Raw genomic sequence first — 27,845 nt, 5'->3', positions numbered from 1 at the left:
TAAAAATTCATCACTTTATTTTACAATATTACATTTCAAACAATGTCTAAAAAATCCAGCTTTCCTTTTTCACAATTAATAGTACATTTATAGCTCTGTTCTACTACTAGCCAATACAGTGGTACCTCGGTTTACGAACTTAATCCATTCCGGAAGTCCATTCTTAAAGTGAAACGGTTCTTAAACTGAGGCGCGCTTTCCCTAATGAGGCCTCCCGCCACCGGTGCCCTTCCACTGTTCGGATTCCATGATAAAGTTCTCAAACCAAGACACTATTTCCAGTTTTGCGGAGTTTGTAAACCAAATCGTTCTTAAATTGGACTGTTCTTAAACCAAGGTACCACTGTATTCATAACCAACTTGATCCAGTATTTCTATCTGTTCTATTACTACCTTCCTCGGCTGCTCCTGCAGAAACTAGACAAAATAAAACCTTGAAACTAAATACTCTGAGCACACCTGTGATCCTAAATACTTAAAAGGAAGTTTCGTTTAAGTGCTATGGAACTTGCTTAAAAAAGAAATGTGGTTAGAAATTGTAAACACTGCACCTCAAAACAATACAGAAGGCACGATCCAACAAAACCCAAATAATTTTGAGATTTAAGCTTTCGCTTAAGGGTAAACTCAACATTACACAGAAAGGTCTGTTACATCACCCTGACCTCTTTTAATTGGCAAGCAACTTCAGATTGATGAGCAGATTTTGAACCGAGGGTGGGTGAATAGAAACAGAGCTTCTCATCCCTTTTTTGACATCACTTTTCCTGCTCAAAATTCCTTCTCCCCAGTGTCTTTTCTCCCCAATGTGTTTCACATACAAGCAGGGCACATATGTGGAACAGTGTGGGTAGGGCAGTTGGAAAAGGGTGGTTTTGAGTGAAAATAGTAAGCAGAAAATAGATTCCTTGGCTCAAAACTTCAGTCTTCCAAAGTTCATTTGTATTTAATTACAAACAAATATTGCAGCCCATTGAAATAATACAGGCATCACTTTTCTGGATTCTGGAACACAGCTATTTGCATATATCACATTTGCCAAAGCCATTTCCAACTGTGGTTTCCATACATTTCCCCCCAAAATATTGGCAATCCTAAAACAAATTGCTAACGTTGAGCTTCCTTCCAATGCTAAAAAAAACCCCATAAGATAAGACACTGCAAAAGCTCAATTTGCATACATGAATCAGTAGGAAAAAGCACTCCCTTCTGCCTTGGATATTCAAAACACAATTTGGTTCTTGGTAACCTTTGCAACTCCTTATAATGAAGACTGGGCTGTATACAGAAATATCTTGGAAATCAAAATTACTGCTCTCTCCTTCCATAGCTCAGGCCTGAGTTCCTATGCCTGTAAAAGTCATTTGAAAGATGTTCTGGACAGCAAACTGAACGCTACTAGTTCAGTTGGCCATCATTCCCATTCTTTTCTACTACAGGGGGGACATTTCACCTTTTTAAAAAGAACCCTCTTAAAAAACAACAGGAGTGTCCATTCAGTTGAAAGTTGGTTCAGGAGAAAAAAACGCACACACAAAATGCTCATGCTATGGAAACCAGTATGCCATCTTAGATAAAAGTGTTTGAATCCAGTCTGAAGTAGTTTACAGCATGCACCAGCATTTCCCATTTATATATACATTTCTTCCACAGTTGCCACTGAAGTGCTTTTTGGACCACTTGGAAATATCTTCCATTCAAATCAATAGGGCTGTCCTCCAAGTAATGAATTATGAACCAGTGTGCTATAAACATAGATTTCACACTGCCTTGTATGTAGTCATCAAGCCTTTGAAAACTAAACATAAGCCGCATTTCATAACTGGAATTCAGAAACAACATTTCTTTATACAACCAACAAAATAAAGGGGAGGGGGCTGCAAGCAAAAAAAAAAAAAAAGGTCTGTCACACACCAGAGAGAGAAAGAGAGAGAACGTGCTTCTTTGCTGAATGGATCAACACCACAAATGTATACGCCTGAATATAACCAAACAGCTATGCAGTGCCTATCAATTTTTCAAGCTGAATAAGATTAATAGTACAGTCATATGCGTGTTTACTCAGAAGTAAGTCCCGCAATGTCAATGGACCTTACTCTGTAGTAAGCATGGTAAGGATTGCAGCCTAAATACATCAGGAAAAAATGTGCCAGGTGACGGGACTGGCTATTTAGGAGAAGAAAATGGATATTATATCCCAAGGCATCATGCATCTTTAAGATGTATAAATTCGGGGGGGGGGGGGGTTAGAACATGGGTCTTCTGCCAATTGTATAAAAATATACAATTTGTCCCTGATTAGAAATTCAAGTAGAACACATTTTTAATTTTAATACTTCAATGCAGGAAAAAACACACACCTACAAATAGTTTTGAGGAAGGAAGGGATCTTGATGACTATTTCCTATGATTCATTAGAATATGCTGCTTTGATACTGACATGTCTGATCAAGCAAATAACCACTAACCTGAAATTTCAGTCCTTCCTTTACTTTTAAAATTAAAATAGTGATGGAAAGAAAAACAACATGGAGGTAAGGGTGGGGAGTCAAAACATTAAGGAAAATGTGTGTTGAAGTTGTTTTGTGGGGTTTTTTGTTTTGCTTTTTTGAAATTCAATAAATTTTAATATTAAAAAAGGAAATCACTTGTAGTCACATAGTTACTTATGTAACGTCTATCAACATTATCACTCAGAAGAAATAATTCTGACAATAAAGTCAATTGTGAATTTGTCCAAAAACTGTTTTGAGTGCTTAGATGGCTCAAATTAAACTATAGTGCGCTTGTGAGTTCACAATCGGTTTGTATATAGATTTACACTGATTCATCTTAAATCCTGTGCAAACATGTTTTTCACTCTTTGGTAATTGTTTTTAAAATGCCTGAGGCTGCAGGACTATACATATGTACCCTGGGAGCAAGTACTACTGAACTCTCAGTAGGCATGTATAGGATTGCACAGCAAATCCAGCAGTTATTGGAAAGAAGCTTTGACTGCTTACTAAGCATTAAATGAGCTTTATGAAAATGACATATAATGGCATAAATAACATAGCATGATAATAAAACATTTATCCTAGGAATAATCCTGATGCAGAGTGTGCTGCACATGTCCATTTTTCAAAAGAGCAACAATATACACTTTTTAAAAAACGTGAAAAAATGTCAGAAATTATAGTTCTTAAAAAAAACAACAACCATACACCTGTACACTGCAACTTTCTTTAAAGACTACATAGATGTTTTCGAAATAGTATACTTATAAAAATTACAGAATAATTCCATTTTGTTGAATAATGTGCTTTTGAGTACCCCCTTATATCTTAAGTAAGCTGCTGCTTCGGTCTAGGAATTCTTGCCCTGAGATTTCGAATCAAATAAATAATTAAGAGTCTGAAATAAGTTCAAGTCATCTATAAGACACTGCCTCCCTTTAAGAACATGTAAACATAGGAAGTATTTTGTCAGTTTCCACCGCTAACCCCAGTGTTAGAATCTGAGGTACAGCAATCCAAAAAAAAAAGGAGGGAGGGAGGAGAGCATGTGTCCATTGTAATATATTTTTAGGCTTGACCACAACCATTTTTTGAACTTATATGTTGTTGTTGTTGTTCATTTCCCAGGGGAAATCCAAGCATTTACTTATAACACGTAGCTGTGAACCAACGATTCTTGCATTATGCATGACATCCAACACGATGCTTCAAGGCATCACATGCTTATTCTGGAACGGAGGAATGGTGCAGAGCTCGATGGTAGTCTTCTGAACTGGTGACTTGTTCTGGTATATCATAGCCTCTTAGAAAAGGTCCGGTGTTTTGCTGTGCAAAGTAGTATAGCTGCCTTGCAAACATGGGCTCAACCTTAACAGATAGAAAGGTTAATGGGACACATAGCCAGATGGTCTGATTCATTCATATTGAATATATATATTAATCATGACAAGTCAACGGAGCATTTCATTTGTGTTCTATCTAGTTTCATCAATTCCAATGGACTTGCTGAAGATACTGAATTTTATCAGGACATGCTTCTTTCCAGTAGCAATCATATACAGTGGTACCTCGGGTTACATACGCTTCAGTGTCCTTACAGCTAACGCCTTTCAATCTCCTTTATTTAGGGCTATATAGCCTATAATTCAGAAAGCTGTTAAGCCAGAACATCAGTGCACCAGTCTCCTAAATGGCTTAATTAGGTTGTGAATCAGGTTGTTAATTATAAACAATTGTATATTATAAACAATACTAAGAAACACTCAGCAGAAGAATTAGCTGTACAAGATCACATTATTTGAACAAGGTAATCTTGGAGAAATAAGATGATCTATGTTTTGAGCTTTAGCGTAAGTTGTTTCGAAGTACACGTAATACCTGCAATTATCATATGAGTTACAGTGGTACCTTGGGTTACAGACGCTTCAGGTTACAGACACTTCAGGTTACAGACGCTTCAGGTTACAGACTCTGATAAGCCAGAAATAGTACCTCGGGTTAAGAACTTTGCTTCAAGGTGAGAACAGAAATTGCACGGTGGCAGCAGCGGGAGGCCCCATTAGTTAAAGTGGTGCTTCAGGTTAAGAACAGTTTCAGGTTAAGAACGGACCTCCGGAACAAATTAAGCACGTAACCAGAGGTACCACTGTACACACATACTAGGAACAAGGCCCACAGAAATCAGCAGGACTTGTTTCTCAGAAACAGGCATGGCGCTGTCCAACATTCTACTACCGTTTCATGTACACAGAAGCCTATACACATGTATGAGTGCAGGCTTCAGAACATACCTGGTCTGAGATCCTTTATGTGTCTTGGACTAACATTTACCTGAAACATCTCCTGCCTACTGTGAATGACGACAAAAATATATTTTCCCTTGCTGAACATGGTCTTTCTAAAAGTATGGAGCTTCTGCAGAGCCCTGGAGATAGCAAAAACTCCACACAGGCATACAAAGGGAGTGGTAGGGATGTTTGAAATGTTATTCCACTTCACTATGTGAATTGCCTACTTGATCAGTTGCAATAAGAGCTAAATCTTCCTTGCATTATCAACTTTTACAGTTGATTGTTGCAGCGGAAATTGTAAAAGAGAGAGAGAGAGAAAAGACCCGCAACCAAACATAGGGTGGTATCTACTTAAATCTACGAGTAAAATGATTTCTACCCACAATGGGATTTCCCCACTCCTTCCCCTGCACATGCCCTGCACTACCCCCAAATCTGCTCCAGAGAGAACAGATTTAGCGGGCAAGGGGGGGGAGGACAGGGGGGAGTCCCATTGTGCAGGCAGAAGTCAATCCACTCATGCAAGGAGTCACTCAGTGCTACGTTGACACACAGCTTTCAGGACAAAGTTACAGTGGTACCTCGGGTTAAAAACTTAATTCGTTCTGGAGGTCCGTTCTTAACCTGAAACTGTTCTTAACCTGAGGCACCACTTTAACTAATGGGGCCTCCTGCTGCCGCCATGCCACCGCCGTGCGATTCCTGTTCTCATCCTGAAGCAAAGTTCTTAACCTGAGGTACTATTTCTGGGTTAGCGGAGTCTGTAACCTGAAGCGTCTGTAACCCAAGGTACCACCGTAACTAATATGATAATTTCAGGTATTATGTGTACTTCGAAACAACTTACACTGATGCTCAAAACATAGATTATCTTATTTCTCCAAGATTACCTTGGTCAAATAATGTGATCTTGTACAGCTAATTCTTCTACTGAATGTTTCTTAGTATTGTTTATAATAGAATGCACAATTAACAACCTGATTCACAACCTAATTAAGCCATTTAGGAGACTGGTGCACTGATGTTCTGGCTTAACAGCTTTGTGAATTATAGGTTAAAAGATAAAGGGACCCCTGATCATTTGGTCCAGTCGTGGCCGACTCTGGGGTTGCGGCGCTCATCTTGCTTTATTGGCCGAGGGAGCCGGCGTACAGCTTCCAGGTCATGTGGCCAGCATGACTAAGCCACTTCTGGCGAACCAGAGCAGCGCAATTTCCCGCCGGAGCGGTACCTATTTATCTACTTGCACTTTGACGTGCTTTCAAACTGCTAGGTTGGCAGGAGCAGGGACCGAGCAACGGGAGCTCACCCTGTCATGGGGATTTGAACCGCTGACCTTCTGATCGGCAAGTCCTAGGCTCTGTGGCTTAACCCACAGCGCCACCCACGTCCCTATGGAATTATAGCCCTAAATAAAGGAGGATGAAAGGCGTTAGCTGTAAGGACACAGAATGCATGGAGCATGAGGTAAGTGGGAGGAGGGAATCACTATGGAAGTAAGGGGGTGAGCTTCCGTTGCTCGGTCCCTGCTCCTGCCAACCTAGCAGTTCGAAAGCCACTCACCCACTTTGCTCACAGCATAATTTAGTACAGCTTTGCAGAATGCTATAAAAACATCAACACAGCATGAACAATTGGTGGCAAGCCAGAAAGCCCCCTCTTTATAGTTCATGTCTAGTTTATTTACACAGTATTGAAATAAACCGTGATTTCCAATTTCAGAATATTTGAATTGTTGTAACGTTTAGCTTAAATCAGAAGTGTAATCACAGATGTGAATCACTCAGAAACTGGCGTTGCATATTTCCAGGTGATTATCATACTTAAGGAAGTTTCAGTTATACTGTACTGCCTAGCTGTAAGAGTGGTGATTTACATTTCATTTCAATGCTCCTTTTCAACCTTATTTGAATATACTGGATTAATTTAATTCACTTTAAGCATTCACCTTACCCCCTTTAATATATTTGAATGCCCCAAGATTCAAGCAAATCAAATAATTTATACTTACATGGGCTGTAATTTGTTTTCTTTGCCTTTGTGGGTCTGGAAACTCTTCACCAAAACACAACACAATCTGGAATCTAGGCAACGGCCGCCCATGGTGGGCAAATACTTGTAGTTCTGGAAAGCCAACAGAAAATACTCAAGCTATTATGTAGGACTAAACTTCAGAGCTATGGCAGAAAAACAAATATCATGGAAAATCAGCCTATAAAGGTAAAGGTACCCCTGCCCGTACGGGCCAGTCTTGACAGACTCTAGGGTTGTGCGCCCATCTCACTCAAGGAGGCCGAGGGCCAGCGCTGTCCGAAGACACTTCCGGGTCACGTGGCCAGCGTGACGAAGCTGCTCTGGCAGCCTATATTACTGATCAAAAGATGTGGCAATGAGGATGGCAAAAGACCTAACAAAATCTAGAATCCAAATCAGTATATATCTGCAACATCCTATCCAGCAATGTTGAAAATTGTAAACTTCCCTGGTTTTCCAGCTTTCTGATCAGCTACATAAGCGTAACAAAATTTCTCTCAATTTGGCAGGACATTACTGTTTCCAGTTTATTGAGTGCTTCCAGGTATGCCATGGTTGTCTGTATTTACCCTCAAGCTGGGATAAACCAGAGCTGGCTGGCTTCCAGAAAAGACCCCAGATTTTAGAGGAGAACCTCTAAAATATGTATGGAGAAGACACAAGTCTCCCACATGCCTTTAGCGGAGTTACAATCTATTATTTGTTCACTCAGAATTGTATAACTGGGAGTTTGTGGGGATTTTACAATAAAGACTATTGGAATCCAAAAAGGCAAATCTATAAAATGGTGCTTCCATTTTTTTAAAAAAAACCCCACTAAATAATCTGTTTAAAATATTCCACTTTCAAATTTGCTGGAGATAAGAAATATTAATTTCAGTCCAGTTGTTTCTATATCCAGTCCACATATCACAGTCTCTAATTAAGCAGATGTGTTTATATTAGCCTATTTGATCTCACCGAAGTAAAACCTGAAGCTGAACAATCTTATATCAATGTTATTTTCATTGCAAAACAGCCAGTGTTGTACATACCAAAAGTTACACATTACTGTATAACTGTAAGTGTTAGCACCCTGGACACCAAAGACTAAAGGAGCATTTAAGAATGCAGACAAGAAAAAAACACCTTCTGAAATATTACACCACTGAAGAGCAGACAAAAAAATGTGTGTGAGAAGCATTATTAGCCAACAGTAGGACAACTGGTGAGCTTACATTACATTTCTCAAGTGAAAGCTAATTAGAAATTTTTAGCAAATTAGGTAATATTTCAGCTCATGCTATGGTCAAATAGACTGAATGTGTATCCAGCTCCTTCTGAAACCCACTGCTATGACAAAATAAGAAGCTTGCATCACACAACCTACAAGGATGCATTTATGACTGCAACATACATACCTGACAAAAACTGCTGAGTATCAAAAAGTTTGCATGTCTGCTCCCTTTCCAGTTTGTTAGGCCGGTCGTTGCAAAATGCCAGAGGACCATCCCAATAGATCCTGCTTTGGCAAAGTCTCTTAGCATAGAGTCCGTCAGGTGTCATCCAGAGTATTACTCCCCTTTCCAGGTGGCTTAAGGATTTTTCGGTTATTTTCCTCTGGTTGTGATCTTCTGGATAAGGGAAAAGAACTTGGTCCAGCCCGCTGACCTCATAACTTTGGCCATGAGATATTCTGCACCCCTCAGGACTTGAAGTAGTGACTTCTTTCACAAGAGTTTCGTGGTAATATAGACAGATGTGCAATCGACAATCTGAAAGCATATTTATGCAGAATTGTTGTTAACCGTTGGACACCAGACAATGGCATGTCATGTAACGTCTACGAGGAAGCTAAGAAGCATTGAGGTTGAGTGACATATAGCATCTCAGAGATGTGGCTTCAAACCACTTTTTAGTGGCAGACTTTGAACCTGAGAATGCATATGCAATTTTAAAACCACTTGCTAGGAAATTAAGCACAGTGGGACTTAAATATGTGTATGATTGTGCTACACAGCAGATTAGCTGGGGAAATGCTGGTTATGAGGGTATTGGCATAGTGATTCCTATGATTCACTGAGTTGAGCTATGCAGTAGCCTTGCTTGTTGGCCAAGTCAAAATGCAGGCTACTTGATAACTGATAGGTAGCTGTTCCATGGGGTTGTTTTTTTTTTTTTTTGTGGTGGAGCATTGGAGCAAGTAACAAATATGGCTGTTGTGCTGCAGGTATGGGCAGCAAGAGGTAGTTAGTGAAATGAGCCACCCTTACACCAAGATAACACATCTACAAACATGCCACTAAAAATAACTTTGTGCAAAAGCTTAAGCAGTACAGAATTCTTGTCAACATGTACATTAATGGGAATTGACTAGTAATTGTGCATGAACATTAGTCATAATGTACACTCACATGACAGCATGGAGAAAGTTTACCAAACCATCAACAGGGAATGTTACAGCCGACGGTATGAGTTGTTGCCAAATGATTTTGGGGGAAATTAACTAATCAGTTGTACTTTAATGCTTGGTTGATGTGCAACACCTCCACATATGTTTCACTGATCACCTGGGTAATCCATATAGTCCCCGAAAGGATCATTTTGTTTATTTAAATATGTATATGTGGCTCTTCAGTGGAACTTCCATAGCAGTTTTGAAAAATAATATAAAATATTTACCAACCAACTAAAGAGAGGAAAATATAGTCAAGTGTCTGGGATAATCCTTTGCTTAACACTGAAAGAATAACATGGTTGGTGCTAGACAGGTCATCCCTGGGAGAGAACTCCACAGATGGGAACTTCTATTGAGGAGGAGCTCTGTCTGGTTGCTTCCTGCTTTGACTGGCCAATAAACACACCACCTAATCGACTTTGGCCACCATTTTCCAACATCATTTGGAACCCAGGCACATTCACTAGGCATTGCCCAAAATTCAACGCATATTGACTGGGCACTGCACAAAATTCCTTGTTCATGTTGTCTGTGAACATTCTCCACACTTCATATATATGTGCGCAACCAACATTTATGCACACCCTGTATTCACCTTACATTTTTTTAAACCAAATCAGAGAACCAAACATTGATGGAAATTTCACAGTTATCCTCTCATTTGAGCTCACGGGGAAAGGGTGTGTGTGTGTGAAACTTATCTGGAAAGTTATGAGAGGGCACTCATGAATTCATTGTTACTTGCCAATTGTTGAATTATTTATATACCTGACAATGGAAGAGCTTCACCAGACCTTATGCTCGGCTCTATTGGGATCCCAGGAGTCTGTGCCTCGGGTGGCGCACAAGCGTAAAAGGTTCCAGTTACCTGACAACCTGCTTTCACAAACAAAAAGTTTCTGTTCACAAACTATGTTGCCAAGCGGTCCAAAATCCGTTGAAGGCTTTCTCCCTCCAGTCTGAGAAATTCACCTTCCATTTCGACCTGAACACATTTTGTTTGTTTGTTTATATGCTGTCTTTCAGCAGAGCTCCCAGGTAGTTTATGCAAAACCTTGGCAGATGCTTCCCTTCTCCTGGACTCTGGATGTTTCGGCTCAGTTTGGAGAGCCTTGTGCTGGCTGCAGAGATGGATCCCTTGGTGCTTCTGCATTTCCTCACACTAAGTGGTACCTCATGGATGCTTTAAACCAGCGGTTCTCAACCTGTGGGTCCCCAGATGTTGTTGGACTACAACTCCCATCATCCCTGAGCTCTGGCCTTGCTAGCTAGGGGTGATGGGAGTTGTAGTTCAACAACATCTGGGAACCCACAGGTTGAGAAAGGCTGCTTTAAACCATTGCATGACTCCAGAAGAGGCATGGCACTGGGATTGACTTCAGGGGCTTATTTTCTAGTACAGTGGTACCTCGGGTTACATACGCTTCAGGTTACAGACTCTGCTAACCCAGAAATATTACCTCGGGTTAAGAACTTTGCTTTAGGATAAGAACAGAAATCGTGCTCCGGTGGCGCGGCAGCAGCAGGAGGCCCCATTAGCTAAAGTGGTGCTTCAGGTTAAGAACAGTTTCAGGTTAAGAACAGACCTCCAGAACGAATTAAGTACTTAACCTGAGGTACCACTGTAAATGTGTTTAGTATCTCGCTCCTCCAAGATGCTCAAAGTGGTACATGTGGTTCTATCCACTTTATTCTCATAAAAGCCTTATGGGGCAGTAGTGCCAACTTGAGCCCCAGACTGTGGGTGCCCAGTGCATGCACGCTATGATGTCATAATGTGACGCTGTGATGCCATACCGTAATGCAATGTTATGGTGCATGTGTGCTCTGCTGCCGCAGTGGCAACTGGGCCAGGGCCTGCACCTTTGTCGCAGGGCCTCTATTGGGGCCTGCTGCAGCAGTAGTCGCACTCTGGAAGCATGTCTGTCTGCAGCTGCAATGAGCCCCAACAGAGACCCTGCGGCAGAGCACAGGGCCAGTTGCTGCTGCAGTGCCACAACACCAGAGGCAAGGCAGCAGGCGGCATGGGCAGGGGGCAGAGGCTGGGCACCCACAGCAAAAAAGATTTGTGGGTGTCTGGGCCTCTGTGGCCCCTGGAATTGGCAGCACTGCTATGAGGCAGGCCAAGCTGGGAGATAGTGACTAGTCCAACATCACCCAGTACATTTTCTGGTGGAATGGGAATTTAAACCTGGGTCACTCTGATCCTAGTTCAGCCCTCTAATTACTACATCACACAGGCTTGCAGCCTTAGAGTGAAGGCAGATTTAACATTTATACAGCATTGGAAACAGTATGGAATGCTTTCACTAGATTGCATCCAAATCTACTTGTCCCTCTTAGGCTAAGCACTTAGAAAAAGAAAAAGAAAAGCAAGAATGCCCGGTTGTGCAAGTTTAAAACTAAAACCTGCTTTGCATAGGATCAGCTGGCTTTGTGATGTCACAGAGCTAGGAAACCCTCAAGGGGGTTCTTCAGGCACTCAGCTTTAATGATTCATGGTTAGGATTGAAAGAGATGCAAAAGCTTCTAAGTGATAAACTCTCCCACAGAAATCAATAGGACTTAGAGAAGTGGTTGACTTGGGGTGTATCATTGTGCCTTAAATATCTGTTCATTTATAATGTATCTTTGTATTGCGTTGAAATCAGCCAAATTCACTCATGGGCTAGTAGGTGAAAGAGGGAAGCCAAAAAGTAATAAAGCAATATGCTTTTATTTGACAGGCTTCACTGAACACATTCCATGTTTATGAAGCACTTGGAGCAGCGATTGCCAATTTTGGAAACCTGAGTAATAGGCATTGGCACCGCACTGCAACCACACAGGCAGCTGGCATAGTTCATTTGGTACAGCATGAAACTCTTAACCTCAGGGCCATGGGTTTGAGCCTGACGCTGGGCAAAAGATTCCAGCATTTCAGGGGGTTGGAATAGAGGACCCTCACAGTCCCTTCCAGCTCCACAGTTCTGTGATTCTATGCACACTCCATAGCCATGCAAATATACATGCCCCACAATCATCCATTCTCAACCCCATCTGCCCTCCAACAGGGAACAGTGTTTCAGCCTTTTTTCAAGCTTAATTTGTTTTTGGCAAGGGGAGGGGCGTCACCTTCCTGGAGAGTGTGGCTGAGCAGGAACTGGTTAACCCACTCCAGGAAGTTCTCTCTCTCTCTCTCTCTCTCTCTCTCTCTCACACACACACACACACACAGGCAATTAGGCTTGGGGAAAGCCTACTATCATAGTATTTTATTTTAAAAAAAACTAATTGCAGGAGGGGAGCGTGATTTTTTGGGGTTGCAACAGAAAAGAAAGAAGTCTTTTCTGAGAGAGCCAGTGTGGTGTAGTGGTTAAGAGCGGTAGTCTCGTAATCTGGGGAACCGGGTTCGCGTCTCCGCTCCTCCACATGCAGCTGCTGGGTGACCTTGGGCCAGTCACACTTCTCTGAAGTCTCTCAGCCCCACTCACCTCACAGAGTGTTTGTTGTGGGGGAGGGAGGGAAAGGAGGATGTTAGCCACTTTGAGACTCCTTAGGGTAGTGATAAAGCGGGATATCAAATCCAAACTCCTCTTCTTCTTCTTTCAGGCCAGACTACAATGGGTGTGGTGTGAGGAGGGGTTACTGTGGGCACCAGGAAAAGCTTTGGCAGGCACATGTGTGCTTGCATGCACCATGTTGGTGACCCCACTATGCAGAACAGGGGTGCCAACTTGGCTAAAATACTGGAGGATGCAGGTAAGCCCTGCCCTACATAATTGATCACATGATGTGGTGCACACACACCATTTGAATGGCAATGGCCATGAAATTTAGAGGGCCTTGGCCTCCTGAAATATTTTATTTTGGGGAGTCAAAAAGACCTCAGCCCCTAGGGGTTGGCTCTTATGCTGCAGAATAACATCAGTTTTGTCATCACTGAAAAGCTGTCATTATGTGCACCATCAGAAATAGGCCCATTTGACTTACCTACTTTGCCTCGTCCATTATTCTGAATCTTCAAAGTAAAAGCACTCCACACTCCTGTGGAGATTGCACCGTTTTCTTATACTGAGTGCTCATTGTAATGGAACCTTAGAACATGCTCCAAAGATAACCACTTCTGCAAGTCCAATTGATTTCAGTGAGAGGGATCTTGCAAGTGCTTGCCTATCCCTTAAATGAGGTTTTAAAGTCCTTACTTTTGGCTGCCTAATCTCATTCATACCATTGTACTTTCTTCCAACAATGGAATGCACATATAGAGTTTTCCCACATTCCAAGGCTTCCCCATTCATTTCAACAAAGAGGGGACGTTTACATACACAAAGTGCTGGATATACTGAGCAGTGTCTTCTAATGAAATGAATGAGGAAATCCACTTTACACCTTATTCGCAACCACATGGACACAGCCACTGGGTCAGGAACCACAACTTCTTTCACAATTTAAATAACCACCAGATACAGCTCTGTCTAAAAACACTGGAATCTACTTACCGTTCTGACATGCTGGGCTTTGCCAATGGTGGTTGCGAGCTGCAAAAGGAACACTTGCACACTGGTAAGAGATATCGGGGTGTGACTGCTCCGGCATATAGTCCCTCCAATTACGGTCATGAGACACCATGTAGCTTGGCACCTGCGTGTTTAACGAAATATTACATAATGTGGTGGTGTTTTTTTAATGCCTTTTTAAAAAAAAAGGTTTTCCATCACAGTTCTAAGAAGGAGAAAGAAAACACATCAGCAAAGTATGTCAATTCACAATGCAATTTTGCAAAAAGCAGGTATGTGTGGCCAAAACCAATAATACAAAATAACAAAAGAGGACGGGAGAGGCATTGACAGATTTTATACGGCATGCAAGTCAGGCAAACAGCTCTGAGTAGGGGTCCAAGATCTCAGAATAGTTGTGATTCTCACAACTTCAGACAAAAGTAATGTTTTCATATGCTGCAGGAGAATAAAGATCCTCTGGCCAATGAGCTCTCAAAGCAGCTGTGTGGTCCTTCCAGTGCTGTCAAACCAGTCTCTTGGCCATGAATAAAGTGTGCAGGGTCAGGCTGTGGTGTCCCACACATCACATAATGGTTTTAAGGTAAAGGGACCCCTGACTGTTAGGTCCAGTCGCAGATGACTCTGGGGTTGCAGCGCTCATCTCACTTTACTGGCTGAAGGAGCCGGTGTACAGCTTCCGGGTCACGTGGCCAGCATGACTAAGCTGCTTCTGGCAAACCAGAGCAGCGCACAGAAATGCTGTTTACCTTCCCACAGGAGCGGTACCTATTTATCTACTTGCACTTTGACGTGCTTTCGAACTGCTAGGTTGGCAGGAGCAAGGACCGAGCAACGGGAGCTCACCCCGTCGTGGGGATTTGAACTGCCGGCCTTCTGATCGGCAAGCCCTAGGCTCTGTGGTTTAACTCACAGCACCACCCACGTCCCCATATAATGGTTTTAGTTATAGTCAATTGAAGACAGAATCTTCAAGCTTTCCCACCTGGACTACAAGCCATCCTCAAAATGTCCAAACACAAAATGCTCTCCAGAGTCTTGTGCAGTATTCTCTCCAAAACCTGTTACCAGAGTACAGGTGCCAGGGGGCAGAACATGGAACTCTATGCACACAAAAGATGTGTTTCACCACCGATCCTTAGGCTCTCCCCAATGAATAATGAATATATAGCACCCAAGGTCCCCTTGGAAGAGGGAGCGCACATGAAACTGATGCATTGGTACAAATCCAGCGTTGTTAGTTAAATTTTTTAAAATAACGTTTACAGGGGGATGTAAAGATTTGAAATGTATGAAGATGAATACTTTGACTGCAAATGATGAAACAGATATGGAATGTAATAAGAGCTGATAGTATGGGTTCAACCAAAAAAATAAATGGATCACAGCAACACCTATGAACTCTTTGAGAACATTCCTTAAATTGTAGTTGTACTCTTTGGTACTCTTTTTCAATCTCACACCAGATCAAGGAATAAAACAGCAATGGTATCAGTACATCTTCATCATTTGACATCAAAGCTAAAATACCTCCATATTATATATGTGTGTAATTATACATACCTGAGGTGGTAGTGCAGAGTAAGACGAGTTCATGGTGTAAGTATTATTCATAATCATTTGGGGATCTTCCATGCTTAGCTGTTTTGCTCCTGTGTGTATAAAACAGGGAGATTTACGCATGCGTATCTTTGAAGAACCTTGTGAGAAAAGTAGTTGCACATAAAAAATGACATTGTTATTGCTTCAGTCTACTTCATGAAGTTTGTTGGTATGCTTTACAGATAAGGGATAAATCTAGAAGTCTGTCACTGGAAAACTTTACATACAACATACATGCAGATCACCCGAATTATATAATTTATTTGCTTACAGAATCAGGCAAAAATGCATCAGTTATTTGAACCCTAGGTGCTTCTATTGTAAACCTATATAAACAAGCATTAGATTTTTAATTCACCAATCTTTGTTGCTTAAAGTAATTATAGTCCTGTTGTATATCCCCACCCCACCCCACCCCAGCACCATCTCAATAAATGGGATTGTTTTGTATAATGCAAGTTTACCTTTCTTTGCTCCTTCTGGTACTATTCTGTACACTTTATAGGGGTCTGATATATCCAGCTGGCTTCTTTCAACGAGTTCTTCAAAGTCATTGCTCTTGTTCAAAGCACACCGCAGTCTTGTTTTCCAGGTGGGGGGATCTGGCTTATCAATGCCTTCTCTGAACTTCCCTTTAAACAGAGCCCAAGCCTGGAAATATTGATGGTGGTTAACATCTTGTTTTTAAAAACTCCTTTAAACATACCTATACTCAACAATATAAATAGCACGATACGTGTGTTCATCGTGGAAGTTCTCTGATGGGACTAACACTAGCTTTTCCCCGGCCACTATAGGATTTTCACTTCCCTAGGCACAATTCAGCTACAAACCAAATTCCCAACACAGTGCAATTTTTCAGGACCCAGCAGAGAAGACTGCAGAAAAAGAACTAGATGTCGTTCTAGATTCATAGTCGATACTTCAGTTCTACAGGAAGTATACAGACCCTGTGCCATTCGCAAAGGCTCAGTGCTATTTTAGTTCACTGCAAAACAGCATGGAATAGCCACAACATGTTTTATTTCTTCATTTATGAATTAGATAGTTTCTATCCCACCATTCCTCCAGTATGGAGCACAGGGCAGCTTAGAACAATAGTGTATAAAATGTGTGTGTGTGTAATTTTTATATAATAAAAATGTAATCCATTGAAGGAAGTGTAGTACTGCATCACAATTCTGAATTTGCATGAAGTCATGGTGGGATAGCTTGGAGGGACACTGAGAGGGGGGGAAGCAATTTTAAACAGTGGCATTGTATAAAGATACTTTGGAATACTTGAGGAATCCGTGTCCTTTGTCTCTCTCGCCTGAAGCAGCTGAGGAATGGAAGACGGAGAAGCATGATGTGAGAAGCTCAAAGAGGTTAATGAGGGAATGGCAGGCAGTTCGCGAGTGGAGAAAGCAGGGGTGCAGTATTATAATACAGTGGTACCTCGGGTTAAGTACTTAATTCGTTCCAGAGGTCTGTTCTTAACCTGAAACTGTTCTTAACCTGAAGCACCACTTTAGCTAATGGGGCCTCCTGCTGCCACTGCGCCACCAGAGCACGATTTCTGTTCTTATCCTGAAACAAAGTTCTTAACCTGAAGCACTATTTCTGGGTTAGCGGAGTCTGTAACCTGAAGCGTATGTAACCTGAAGCGTATGTAACCTGAAGTGTATGTAACCTGAAGTGTATGTAACCTGAGGTACCACTGTAGATATATAAATCAGGCTGCAGTTAACCACCTATAAGCCTTCCTGTTTTTATTTGTGTATTTATTATCACATTTTTATCCCGCCTTGTTCCTCCAAGGAGCTCAAGGACACAGTCCTCCCCTTCTCTGTATTATCTTCACAACAACCCTGTGAGGTAGGTTGGACCGAGAGAGTGTGATTGGCCCAAAGCCACCCAGTTAAGTTTCAGGCCTGAGCATAGATGCGAACCTGTGTCTAGTACAGCGCTCTAACCACTATACCACACTGCCTCTCAGAAAGATGTCAGAGATTCTATGCAGGCAGAAGGAATGGCGGATTTTTTAGGACCTTAGGTATTTTAACCAAAGTCAGACTCATTGGTCCATCTGTTGTCTCCTCCAGCCCTCCTTTGAGATGTCAGAGATCAAACTGGGGACCTTCTGCATGCAAAGTAGATGCTTTACCACTCAGCTACGGTCTCTCTGACTATATAAATAATAATAATGCAGCTATGGCGGCAAATGCGGTCCCAGCTTCTTCTAGTCTTCTCATTCTATGTGGCACAGAGTTCAATAAGAGCCCTGCGTGCAGACAGCACACAATGGGAGCAAGGATGTAGAAACACTCAATCTTTCATAATTGGCATGTGGAATCTCTGATCCTTTGGGTGTGCTGTACTCCAGTTGCCATCAGACCTAGTCAGCATACAGTGGTACCTCGGGTTAAGAACTTAATTCGTTCTGGAGGTCCGTTCTTAACCTGAAATTGTTCTTAACCTGAGGTACCACTTTAGCTAATGGGGCCTCCCGCTGCCACTGTGCGATTTCTGTTCTCATCCTGAAGCAAAGTTCTTAACCCGAGGTACTATTTCTGGGTTAGCGGAGTCTGTAACCTGAAGCGTCTGTAACCCGAGGTACCACTGTAGTCAGAAATTATGAACTCTTGTTTTGTATCATGCTGAGGTGGAAATAACTTCTGCCAAGTCCAGTCTAGTCACTGGAATCTGCAGGTAGCTAAAAGGTAAAAACTATTTTCAAGTCAAGAGATGGCTTTTAAAAAAGACCTGTCACAGTATGAGTTCAGTACACAAAGCTAAGAAAGCCATACGAATGTTTAACATTAAGGCTGAGTATTTAAGGAGGGAAGGCGTTGCTTGTGGAATCAACCAGTAGCGTAAATGGTTGCTTTTAAAAATGAGTTACTATTAAAAGTAATTAGCTACATTCATTTTAGCAGAAATGGAACAGTCTTGCTCCAGGTAATGCTATTCAATAACAATCAACGGAAGGAGTTTTAGAAAGGAAGTCTTGCTAAACAGTTATTATGGTGCTTGCTGAAGTTTAATGACAAAGGCTGCAATCCTGTTCAAAATTGTACACAAGTTCCATTGATGTCTACAGAATGCCAGTTTGTGCAACTTGGAGCATCATTGCAGCCATAAAGAGTCACGCCTTGGAGTAGTTAATCAAATAAGGAAGAGGGAATTGTAGAACATGGAAGGACTCTTTCAAGTGTGACAGGAAAGCAGCTTGGCTGGCATTTTAATTCAGAAGCATCTAGGATGCTAGTTGAGTAGAAAAGATAATTCCGTCATTGATTGGTGATCATTTAATTTCTCTCTTAAAGTCGGAGAAAAGAAGTGCCCTAAAATAAAAGACCCTCCTAATTCCACTCTCCAGCAATTCTAATAGGGGCAGAGTCCAATCTACCTTTTGGTTTCTTCAGTCTACACACAGTTTAGGGAACATCTATTATTTCTTTAACTAGTCGCAGGTGAGCCTCTACTGCTAGGGAAAATATACTTTCACTTGTTACAGGCTAAAGGTTACAGCCTTTGTGGAATTTGCCAGTGAGGCTGAAAGTGGACAGAGGGTGGAGTTGGACCAATGAGCTCTAGGTTCATATCCCAGATCAGCCAGGAAGTTCACTGAGTGGCCTCAGCCAAACCTGTCTTCCAGTCCGATCTACCCTGCAGACTGTTGACAAGATAAAATAGCCAATTCCATGTACGTTACCCAATGGTCCTAAATCATCTAACTGCACCTGACCCTAAATCTGGAACCAGTTCCACTTAAAAGCACGGGCCATTTCCAAGTAAATGTACACTTTGCTTCTGATGGGAGGCTGGAGCCAAACTTGCGCAAGGAAATGCAAACAGCCCCTTCGCCTCTGGCTGAGATCCAAGCCACTGGATCGCAAAATCTGCGAAATCTGGCGCGCGCCTGAACTGGGACGAAGCCCTTACCTTGAAAAGAGCGGCGTCCTCCTCTCGATTGTAGTCCTGCTTGCCCGCGTGCTTCCAGGGGATGCGGAAGATGCTCTTCTCGTCGTTCTCCCACACCAGGCCCGGGTACTTGCCGCTGTCAATCTGCTCGATCAGCCACTGGCGGAGTTTCCCGTTGCCGCAGCTCACCGAGCTCATCCCGCCGCCGCCGCCGCCCTCGCTGGTGCTGTGGATGCCGCGCTCGCCCTCCAGGTTCATGCCACGCGCCCAGCCGACGTCGCCCGCTCCAGCGCCTCCCCTGCTGACGGGAGGGAGAAGGGTCACGTGCCACGCGCCAGACACACGCGCGCGCGCGCGCTTCAGCGCCTCCGGGCTCTCCTTTCTCTCTGGCCCACAGAACGCGCCATTCCTCAAGTTTGGCGGGAGAAGCGCGAACTTCTTCTCCACACCCGAAGGTCGGGGGCGCCGGTGTCCACCACGGCTGGCTCCCAAGCACCCCCCAAATTTCCCATGAAGGGGCCGGGCAACCACAAATTTCGGTGCAAGGGCCACCATGCACACTTCACGGCGCCCACGGTCAAGTTAGCACTCCTGGTATCCAGACTGTGAGAGAGAGACCCGTTTCACGAGGAAGCAGAGAGACCGTTCGCTCGTTTGGCGCCAACGCAGAGTAGCCCCTGCTTATGCCGCGTCTCCCTCGCTCTCTCGCGCGCACCTCCTCTCCTCGCAAACACCTCAGAGCGGCCCCTGAGGCGAGCCACAAAATGGTGCCGCCCTCCCCGCCAGGGAAGAAGGACAAGGGGCATAGAAAGGGGGGGGGGGAGGGTGTCTGCTGCCCCTGAGGAACCTGCCGGCCGAAGCCGTCGCCTCACCTTCGACGTTTTTCCACCCCTCCCGCCCTCCTGGTCACACTTCGCCTTAACCGGCTCTTCCTCGGAGCACACGCCGAATTATCTTTCTGTGTGTGCCTGCTTCGTTTTGTGCACTCCTCCCCCCTCAGAGCCGTCTTTGGTGTTGTTTTTTCCCTGACAGGCAACCCACATGGCCAAAAACCGCGCCTCACCCAGCTCCCACTTCCCTGTCGCCTTCCCTCTCCTGCAGACGCTCATCCGTCCCCGCTTCCTTCCTCTATTCTGGGCTTCTTCGCGGCTGGCACGAGCCGGACCTCTCCTCATACTCACAGAAGCCCCTTCCACTCTCTCCCCGGCCGCCGTCCTTCTCTCTCTCTCTCTCTGCCTCCTTTTTCTCTCTCTGTTCAAACCCCGCGCCGAGGCCTTTCCCCCTTCGCTTTCCCACCCACGCCGCGGACTCTCCGCAGGAAACTCCTCACATTCGCTCGCCAACGCGGCTGGCTCTGTTACCGTCATTCCCGCCCGCGCGCCCCAGCCCAGAGAAGGCCGAGAGGGGACGCGGCTCCGAGCAGCCGCTTCGCCCTCGTGACACATTTCCTCTCAGCCGCCCCTGAAGCGCTGGCTCACAAACCCGCGGCGGCCGCCCCGGCTCGACGGGACTCCCGCCCGCGCCGCACGAGGGGCGCCCGCCGACCCAGAACGCGGGGGATGGCGCTGCGCCAGTGGCCAGACGCGCCGCCTCCGCCGCGGCTCTTGAGCGCGTTTTCTCGGGCCAGCCCTAGGAAAAGGTGCCCCGGCGAGGATCGCGGCGCGCGTTGGCGCAGCTGCGCTCAAACAGTACTATTTGGCCCCTCGCCGACTTGGAAGCACTCAAACGCTTATAAAGAGCACTCAGCGCAATGCTGTGGGCTCCCACGGGGTGCGAGGACACTGGCGCCCCCTTGGGGCGTGATTTCCGAGTAAACGTGCATAGGATCGGCCTGCTCCGGCGCAATCCTGTGCCTATTTATTCGGCATTAAGTCGCGCGCAGGGTTTGTTTAAACAGCTCCCTAGTAAATGTGTGCAGCCTGCGAGTCAGTGTCTTCGAGTTTCGCGGGCATAGCTGTCAACTTTTCCCTTTTCTTGCGAGGAATCCTATTCGGAATAAGGGAATTTCCCTTAAAAAAAAGGAAAAAGTTGACCGCTATGTTCGCGGGGCTTGCGAGTAAACCTAGAATCCGAGAGTTGGAAGGGATCTTGAGGATCATCTAGTCCAACCCCCTGCGATGCAGAAATATGCAACTGTCCCTTACCCGCGATCTTGGTATTATCCGCACCATGCTCTAACCAAACGGAGCTACCCAGTGGTAAGAGGATCGCGCGGCTAGGCTGCTACTGCCGGACATCTTCCAGCCACGCTGAAAATCGATGGGAGTGTTTCGACAATGAAATACATTGTGGGTATTATGTAACCAGTCAAGGCAGGATCTGCGGAAATTCTTGTGCAGCGATTGAAGACATCAAGCCTTTGCTACTGCCCTTAAGCAACGAGGTCTTCCCACCCCAAAGCAGGTTTTCGCCCATAGAGATCAACGGTAAACAAGCACACCTGCACAAATTCTACATTAACGAATATCCCAAAGGGCGATTACCGAAGCAAAGTGCTTTGAAAAGCCACACAGGCACATCTCCACTCACCCCCCCCCCCCAAATAAGACGATCGGTATGTATATAAACATTATTTACACCAAAACACAAGCATACTTACTGAACCACGAAGCTAAGCACTATAAATAAACGCTTCGCACACCGCAATGCTTACGTGTGGGCCGCTGGAGACTTATACAAGGAAAGACACAACCCCAGACTCACTTTCAGTGCCATTGGACCTAATGGGGCTTCCTTCTGGAACTGCACTGCTGGTGAAGGGTGCAATGCCTTACAGAGATCGGCGGCTACATTTACTTATCTACATGCAAATAAATATTATTACCAACGGGTGGGTGCTGCCTTCCTATAGGGAAGCAGAGGTGGTTGAAGTTTAAAAAGAGAATATAGACTGTATAGTAAAAGTGAATGCATTATATTAAGTACAGTAGAGACATTCATTGAAATGGAATAAATGGGTAATCATTGAAATGGAATAAATGGGTAATCATAGACCCCCGGCGGAGGCAGGATTCCGTTTGCTCACATTCACCACTTGCTCTCGCTCTCCCTTCGCTCCTGGTCTTGTCCTCCCCTCCCCCCCCCCGTCGAAATTTCGACGGGAAGCTCCCGGCAAAGCGCCTGGACAGGGGTTCATGCCCTTCTATAAACTAAAATCTCGTAGGTTGAAATGAATATGAGCTGCAGGGCTAGTGATGCGCTAAGTATCACCTGGTCCAGGTTCCTTCCTCTCCCGCTTCTTTCATTCGCCAGGCCGTTTTCCCGGGAGACCTGGCGCTTGCTGCGCCCCCCCACCCCACCCCAAAAACAAGAATCACCTTCTCTTTAAAAACAAGAATCACCTTCCTGCATTGCAGGAGGGTTGGGCTAGATGGCCTTTGAGGCCCCTTCCAACTCTTCCACGATTCTATGAACTGTTTGCTTTCCCTCTCCAAACGGTGGCCATTCCCACGAGATGACCGAGACTCGCATATACTTTGTCCCTCCCTCGCATCCTTCCTTGAGCTTTGCACAACCCACATACAGCTTTCAGAGAACCCGAGCCCCCAAATTCGGGGGGCGGGGTGCTTTCCTTTTTCTGTCCTCCTCTTCAAAGCTGGCAAAAAAAACAACACCTTGTTGAAATTCAACAGCTGCCTCGGTTGGTCTCAGAATATACTTTGGTTCTCTTGTGCTGCGGGCAAAGTTTGTGCTCGACCTGAAGTCCTAGTCAAGCCTTAAGCTGCTCCCGTTCCGCTTTCAACCTTAGAATCACAGAATTGTGGAGTTGGGAAGCGACCCCAGAGGGACATCTAGTCCAGCCCCTTGCAAATGCAGGAATCCTACCGAACTCGAACCCAGGACCGTGAGATTGAGAGTTCAGTGCTCTAACGACTGAGCTGTCCCAGTCACTTCTGTTGCTTGTTCTGCCGTGGCCCAGGAGGCTGCGGTCTGCATGGCTGCCTCCTGTGAACCAACACACCCAACACACCTTTTTAGTACGTTTCTCAGAAGACTTGGGGGGGTCAGTCGACTGCACCCATCTGTTATGCATAAAGAGAGTAGAACCTGAGAGTAAGCCGTGCGGGATCAGACCCAAAGTCGGCACGGTATCCTGCCTCCCACAGCAGCTATCCACACACTTACAGGAAGCGCAAAAGGGAGGCATGAATGCAACGAGGAAAGGGCCATAGATCAGTGGAAGAGGGCGCAGAATCACAGAATGGTAGAGTTGGAAGGGACCTAGGGGTCATCTAGTCCAACCCCCCAGTAATGCATGATTACCAGTTCGAATCCCCTGGCAAGATGCCTAAAACAATGAGGAGGGGAGGAGGGATCTACCTCCGGTTGGTAGAGCACTGAGACTCTTCATCTCAGGGATTGTGGGTTTGAGCCCCACTCGGGGTGAAATGTGCCTGCATTGCAGCGGGTTGGACTAGATGATCCTCGCTCGGGGTCCCTCCCAACGCGGCAATCCTGAGATTCTGTGACTTGTGCTATTGGGAGCTGGAGTCCAGTAACATCCGGATCGTGCCCCAGTGAGTTAGATGGGCTACTGGTCTGACTCGGTATAAGCCAACTTCCTAGAAACCTCCCCTGCTGCGTTCCCTCTTGCAGCCAGATACAGTGCCTCTGAAACCTGAGGCTCTATCTAGCTTTAGGAGAGGGTAGCTAAATGAGTACTTGCCTGCCTGCCTTCATATCACCGTAACATACATTGCCTATAGGTTCTCCCAGCAATGGCTTCAGTTACCTTCCTCTAGGGTTCACCCACCCCACATGGCAGCTCACCTGTGCTCTCTGTGCGAATGGGTCTGGGGGCTGGAGCGACAGCGCCCCTTCCAACAACTTTTCCACTCTTCCAGCTGCGCGAGAACCCTACCGATGTCTTAATCATCTGAAGCAATCAAGAGAAATATAAATATATCTGAATACTATTTACCCACCCACCACTGCTGCTGCTAATCTAAAGAGCATGATTAGCTTGATAGGAGAGTAAATAGGAAGGTCCTCCAAGTTTAGGTTACCAGGGTCTTAAATGCAGAGTCTGGGAATCAAAGGATAGTTCTGGAATCACTTGATCTCCATTAAGATCGGGCAGCAGCGTCGAAGTCTGTCCTAGCAGAGACAAAAACCTCCTACCACCTCCGAGGTGAGCTCTTAGGACGAAGGGAGGTATATAAATCTAATAAATAAAAACAAAATAATTTTTAAATTTGTTCTCGTGCGTTTTTCTGGGCCAGAAAGCAGCTCTGGTCCAGGGAAGCTCGCGGTGACCCATCACACCTGTTCCTCTCTAAGGCATCACCAACTTGATTTTTTTAAAAAGCACTTCCGAAAGACTGCGGCATCAGAAGAGAAACTGTCCCCTACCTACAGAGTCCAGTAGCAGGCTTTTTTTTACTGAATTGGTCTAAACTTGCAGCAAGCTTTGGGAGAGCACATCATTTTCCTTTCCCTTCCGGAAGGAGAGCGCTGTGCGGTTCGAAAACTTGCTTAATATAATAGAGCCAACTTTCTTATGCTAAAGGGATTTTTAGATCCATGCGGCCGTGCCCGAGACCAAACCTGCGGAAACTAAAACTGCAGAACTAAACACACTTGCAAGGCGGTAAATCCCACTGAACTCAGTGTGGCTCACTCTGGAGTAAACATGCTTAGGGTCAGTGTCAACGTACAGGCGTATTTATTCTGAAGTAAAAACCCCTCTGTGCTTGGTGGGGCTTACTTTCGTGTAAGTGTACGCTGGGCTACAGTCGTGAAGTGGAATCCTCTGCACATTATGCACTGCTGGGAAGGGTAAATGGGTGTTACTCCCTCGTGTGTTTAGGATTGCAATCTTAGCTGCTCCCTCTTTCTAAGTGAAGTGTATAGCTAGGGTCAGAGGAAAGAGTATCTTTGCAGAATATTTGCACAGAATATTTGCACAAACAGGGCTGAAGTCTCCTAGCTGAAGTCTGCGGGGGCGCTTCCAGAAGGTCGCTATTTTCGGGTGGGACTCGGGTGGCAAAGTCAGCTTACAGGGCACTTTTCAGGGTAAGGAAAGAGGCAGCCGAATGCGCTGGACAGTAACGATTGTTATATGACGGAACGTCGTCTAACCTTCCCGTCGATCAATCGGAATGGACTAAGCTCGGTAACGCGAGCCTCGCGAAAGAACGTGGCTCTCGGTTTGCGATCAGAAATAAAAGAAAGACCACCCGGAGCCTTAACTTCTGCAGCCTGCAGCAGTTGTGGGGTTAGAAACCTCGCTTGGGCAGGCCTTAACCAAAAGGACTAGGAATTCGGTGGGTAAAAATCCCTCCTTTTAACAGAACAGACTAAAAAGAAAGAGGGAAACGACAGGCCACGAGCCAAATCTTTAGCCACCTTTCTTCCCGTCTCGGCACAGAAGAAGTCTCAGCCACGTGATTCGGCATCACCTCTTCTTGGGCCAGGATCAGACCCACATCTCTGTCCCGCACCTGCCCGCCACGCCACGCGGTCTCTCCGGAGTACTACGAAATGCGCTTCATTCATAAAAGACAACGAACGCGATCTCGACTAGCAGAGATAAGGGAAGCGGAGCGGAGCCGCCGGAAGGGGTAGAAAAGAGATTCAACTTGCAAAAAGGGCTGCGAGAGGGAGAGGAGACGACGCTTTAGAACAAGCTCTGGAAGAGGATCCACAGGCCAGTTAAGCCCTCACACCACCGAGATGAACTCGAGAGGCGGGGATGGGGGGTGGGAATTGCTTTGCTAATGGTCCGTATCCTGAACCCGTCGCTATCTGGCCTTCCGATCATCATCTATGGCTGCAATAATCTTATCCAGATGGAAAGAAGTCCATCTGGATTCAAGGGGACTAGGGCAGGACTGCGCTTTGCAGCCACGCATTGGTACCCATAGCTCAGTTGGTGGAGCACGAGACTCTTGAGGGTCGTGGGTTCGAGCCTCAACTTGGGTAGAAGGTTCCTGCGTTGCAGGGCAGGGTTTGGGCTAGATGACCCTGGTCTCTTTTAACTCTACGATTCTATGCATTTGTCGACTGGCTCAAGAGTCGACTGGCTCAAGATCACCAGGAGGGCTCGGAATTCGAACTCGGCTCCCGCAAGTCCAAACTCCAGGACTTTGCTTTGCTTTGCCTCGCTCTCCGATGAGTGAACTCAGTCTTAACACAGGCTGAGGGTCCCCGTGTGCCAGATCTACAGCACACCTGAGGTCAAAAAGACCTAACTCCAGGGCGGGATGTCCGGAGCACGTTTACTCCGAATTAAGTCCCATTGGACACGGAACTGGCTCCCTCTCCATCATCAACGGTCCCCGCCACCCCCTGAATGAAAAGAGGGCGATTTGGCAAACTTACCTCTCTCTCTTTCCTCCCTCGCGGAGGGCGAGCGCAGAGCCTTTTCTCCAAATGATTTTGGAGACGGGGGGGGGCGCGAGAGAGAAATCAGATTTCAAACCGGAATAAACTGAGCCGCGAGAGAGAAAGGGGAACTCTCTTTTATGACCCAAGCGGAGAGCCTGAGGAGGGGGGCGGGGCTTTAGGGGCGGGGCTTGACAGCGGGATGAATGCTGGATGCGTCCCGTTAGAGGGCGTTTCAGCATCAGAGAAGATGAGCAGAAGAAGACGTAGGGCTTCCTCCATACATCCCCGCGTTTCCTAAACGAGATTTGCCAGGGACTCCCACGCCACCCTCTCCCTGGAAGCCCTAACCCTTCAAACCCCCGACGGCGGGTTCACACGTGCTTAGTTCAGCCCACCGCGACTGTTGCGTCTGAGATGTTGACTTGTCTGGCTAAGGACCGGCCAGCGTAGACAGAACTTCGGATGGATTCTGTTCACGCGTCCAACCGCTACTCGCATCGTGTAGGCTCAGGAATCCGCTGCAGAGGAACCCATTACACGTGAACGTGTGAACCAGCCCCAATGTTGTGTTGCCCCAATGCCAGGGGCCCCCTCCTCCTGCCTTGACTTCCCGTGTCCCAGGGCTGAACAGGTGACAAGCCTAGAGAACACGGTTGCCACTCTTCTTCAGAACCAAAGAGCAAGTTACATTAGTCTCAGAAAGAAAGAAAGAAAGAAAGAAAGAAAGAAAGAAAGAAAGAAAGAAAGAAAGAAAGAAAGAAAGAAAACGAAAGGAAGAAGAAGTGGGCGCTTTCATTCTGAACAAAAAGCAGCGGCACGCCAGGTTTCTGTGGGAAATCTCCCCTCTCCCCTGCCTGAAACTTTGGGGCAGCCGAAGGACTTGCGCTCCTTCTGCCTTAACAGAACTGTGGCATTTCTGTCAGCCCCCCCCCCCCCGCTCTCCGGATCCGACCCACAAACATGCCACGAAAGCGCGAGGAGCAATCACGTTTCTATTCAATTCCATTCCCTTTCGTCCGCCCAGTTTGACCCGGGTTCTAGAGGAAGCTTCTGTTGTTTTGATAAAGGCTTCTTCTAGACAGAGAGATTATCTGGTTTCCGTCCAAGGGCGAAAGTGTTCAGCAAAGAGCCCTCGACAAAACCTTTCGTGTTTCATTTAAGGAAAGCCTAGGGGCTTTCTTCTTCTTAGTTTTCAGAACTGGATGACAACTGGAACTGAGAACAGCGCCACCCTATGCTGGGTTTGAGT

At 45.5% G+C, this 27,845-nt stretch overlaps 1 protein-coding gene across 2 annotated transcripts; it reads right to left on the bottom strand.

Annotated features, from left to right (window-relative positions):
• IRF4 (interferon regulatory factor 4) lies at positions 1-26,700 on the bottom strand. Of its 2 annotated transcripts, none has more exons than XM_083449546.1 (9): positions 26,591-26,700; positions 19,289-19,565; positions 15,826-16,012; positions 15,323-15,411; positions 13,742-13,883; positions 10,029-10,136; positions 8,224-8,577; positions 6,801-6,913; positions 1-3,866 (listed from the first exon to the last, which is right to left on the bottom strand). In XM_083449546.1, the coding sequence occupies exons 2-9, from the start codon at positions 19,523-19,525 to the stop codon at positions 3,723-3,725; spliced, it is 1,374 nt and encodes a 457-aa protein (XP_083305672.1). In that variant the 5' UTR covers positions 19,526-19,565; positions 26,591-26,700; the 3' UTR covers positions 1-3,722. The 2 variants fall into 2 exon arrangements, with proteins under 2 accessions (XP_083305672.1, XP_083305671.1); XM_083449545.1 differs by having other exon boundaries at positions 10,029-10,139; positions 19,289-19,568; positions 26,591-26,657.
• Positions 26,701-27,845: the final 1,145 nt, after the last annotated feature.

Source organism: Podarcis tiliguerta, assembly GCF_965153285.1.
Source record: "Podarcis tiliguerta genome assembly, chromosome: 7".
NCBI lineage: Eukaryota > Metazoa > Chordata > Lepidosauria > Squamata > Lacertidae > Podarcis > Podarcis tiliguerta.
Note: the sequence above shows the minus strand (reverse complement) of the source record. Positions and strands in the feature narration are given on the sequence as shown.

Excerpts from the sequence above, each read along its gene's own strand:
- IRF4 (XM_083449545.1), bottom strand. The coding sequence starts at position 19,525 with ATGAACCTGGAGGGCGAGCGCGGCATCCACAGCACCAGCGAGGGCGGC. Across the intron at positions 16,013-19,288 it reads AGGACGCCGCTCTTTTCAAG|GCTTGGGCTCTGTTTAAAGG; the intron begins GTAAGGGCTTCG and ends CAATATTTCCAG. Across the intron at positions 6,914-8,223 it reads TACTCAGCAGTTTTTGTCAG|AACTACAAGTATTTGCCCAC; the intron begins GTATGTATGTTG and ends TTGGCTTTCCAG.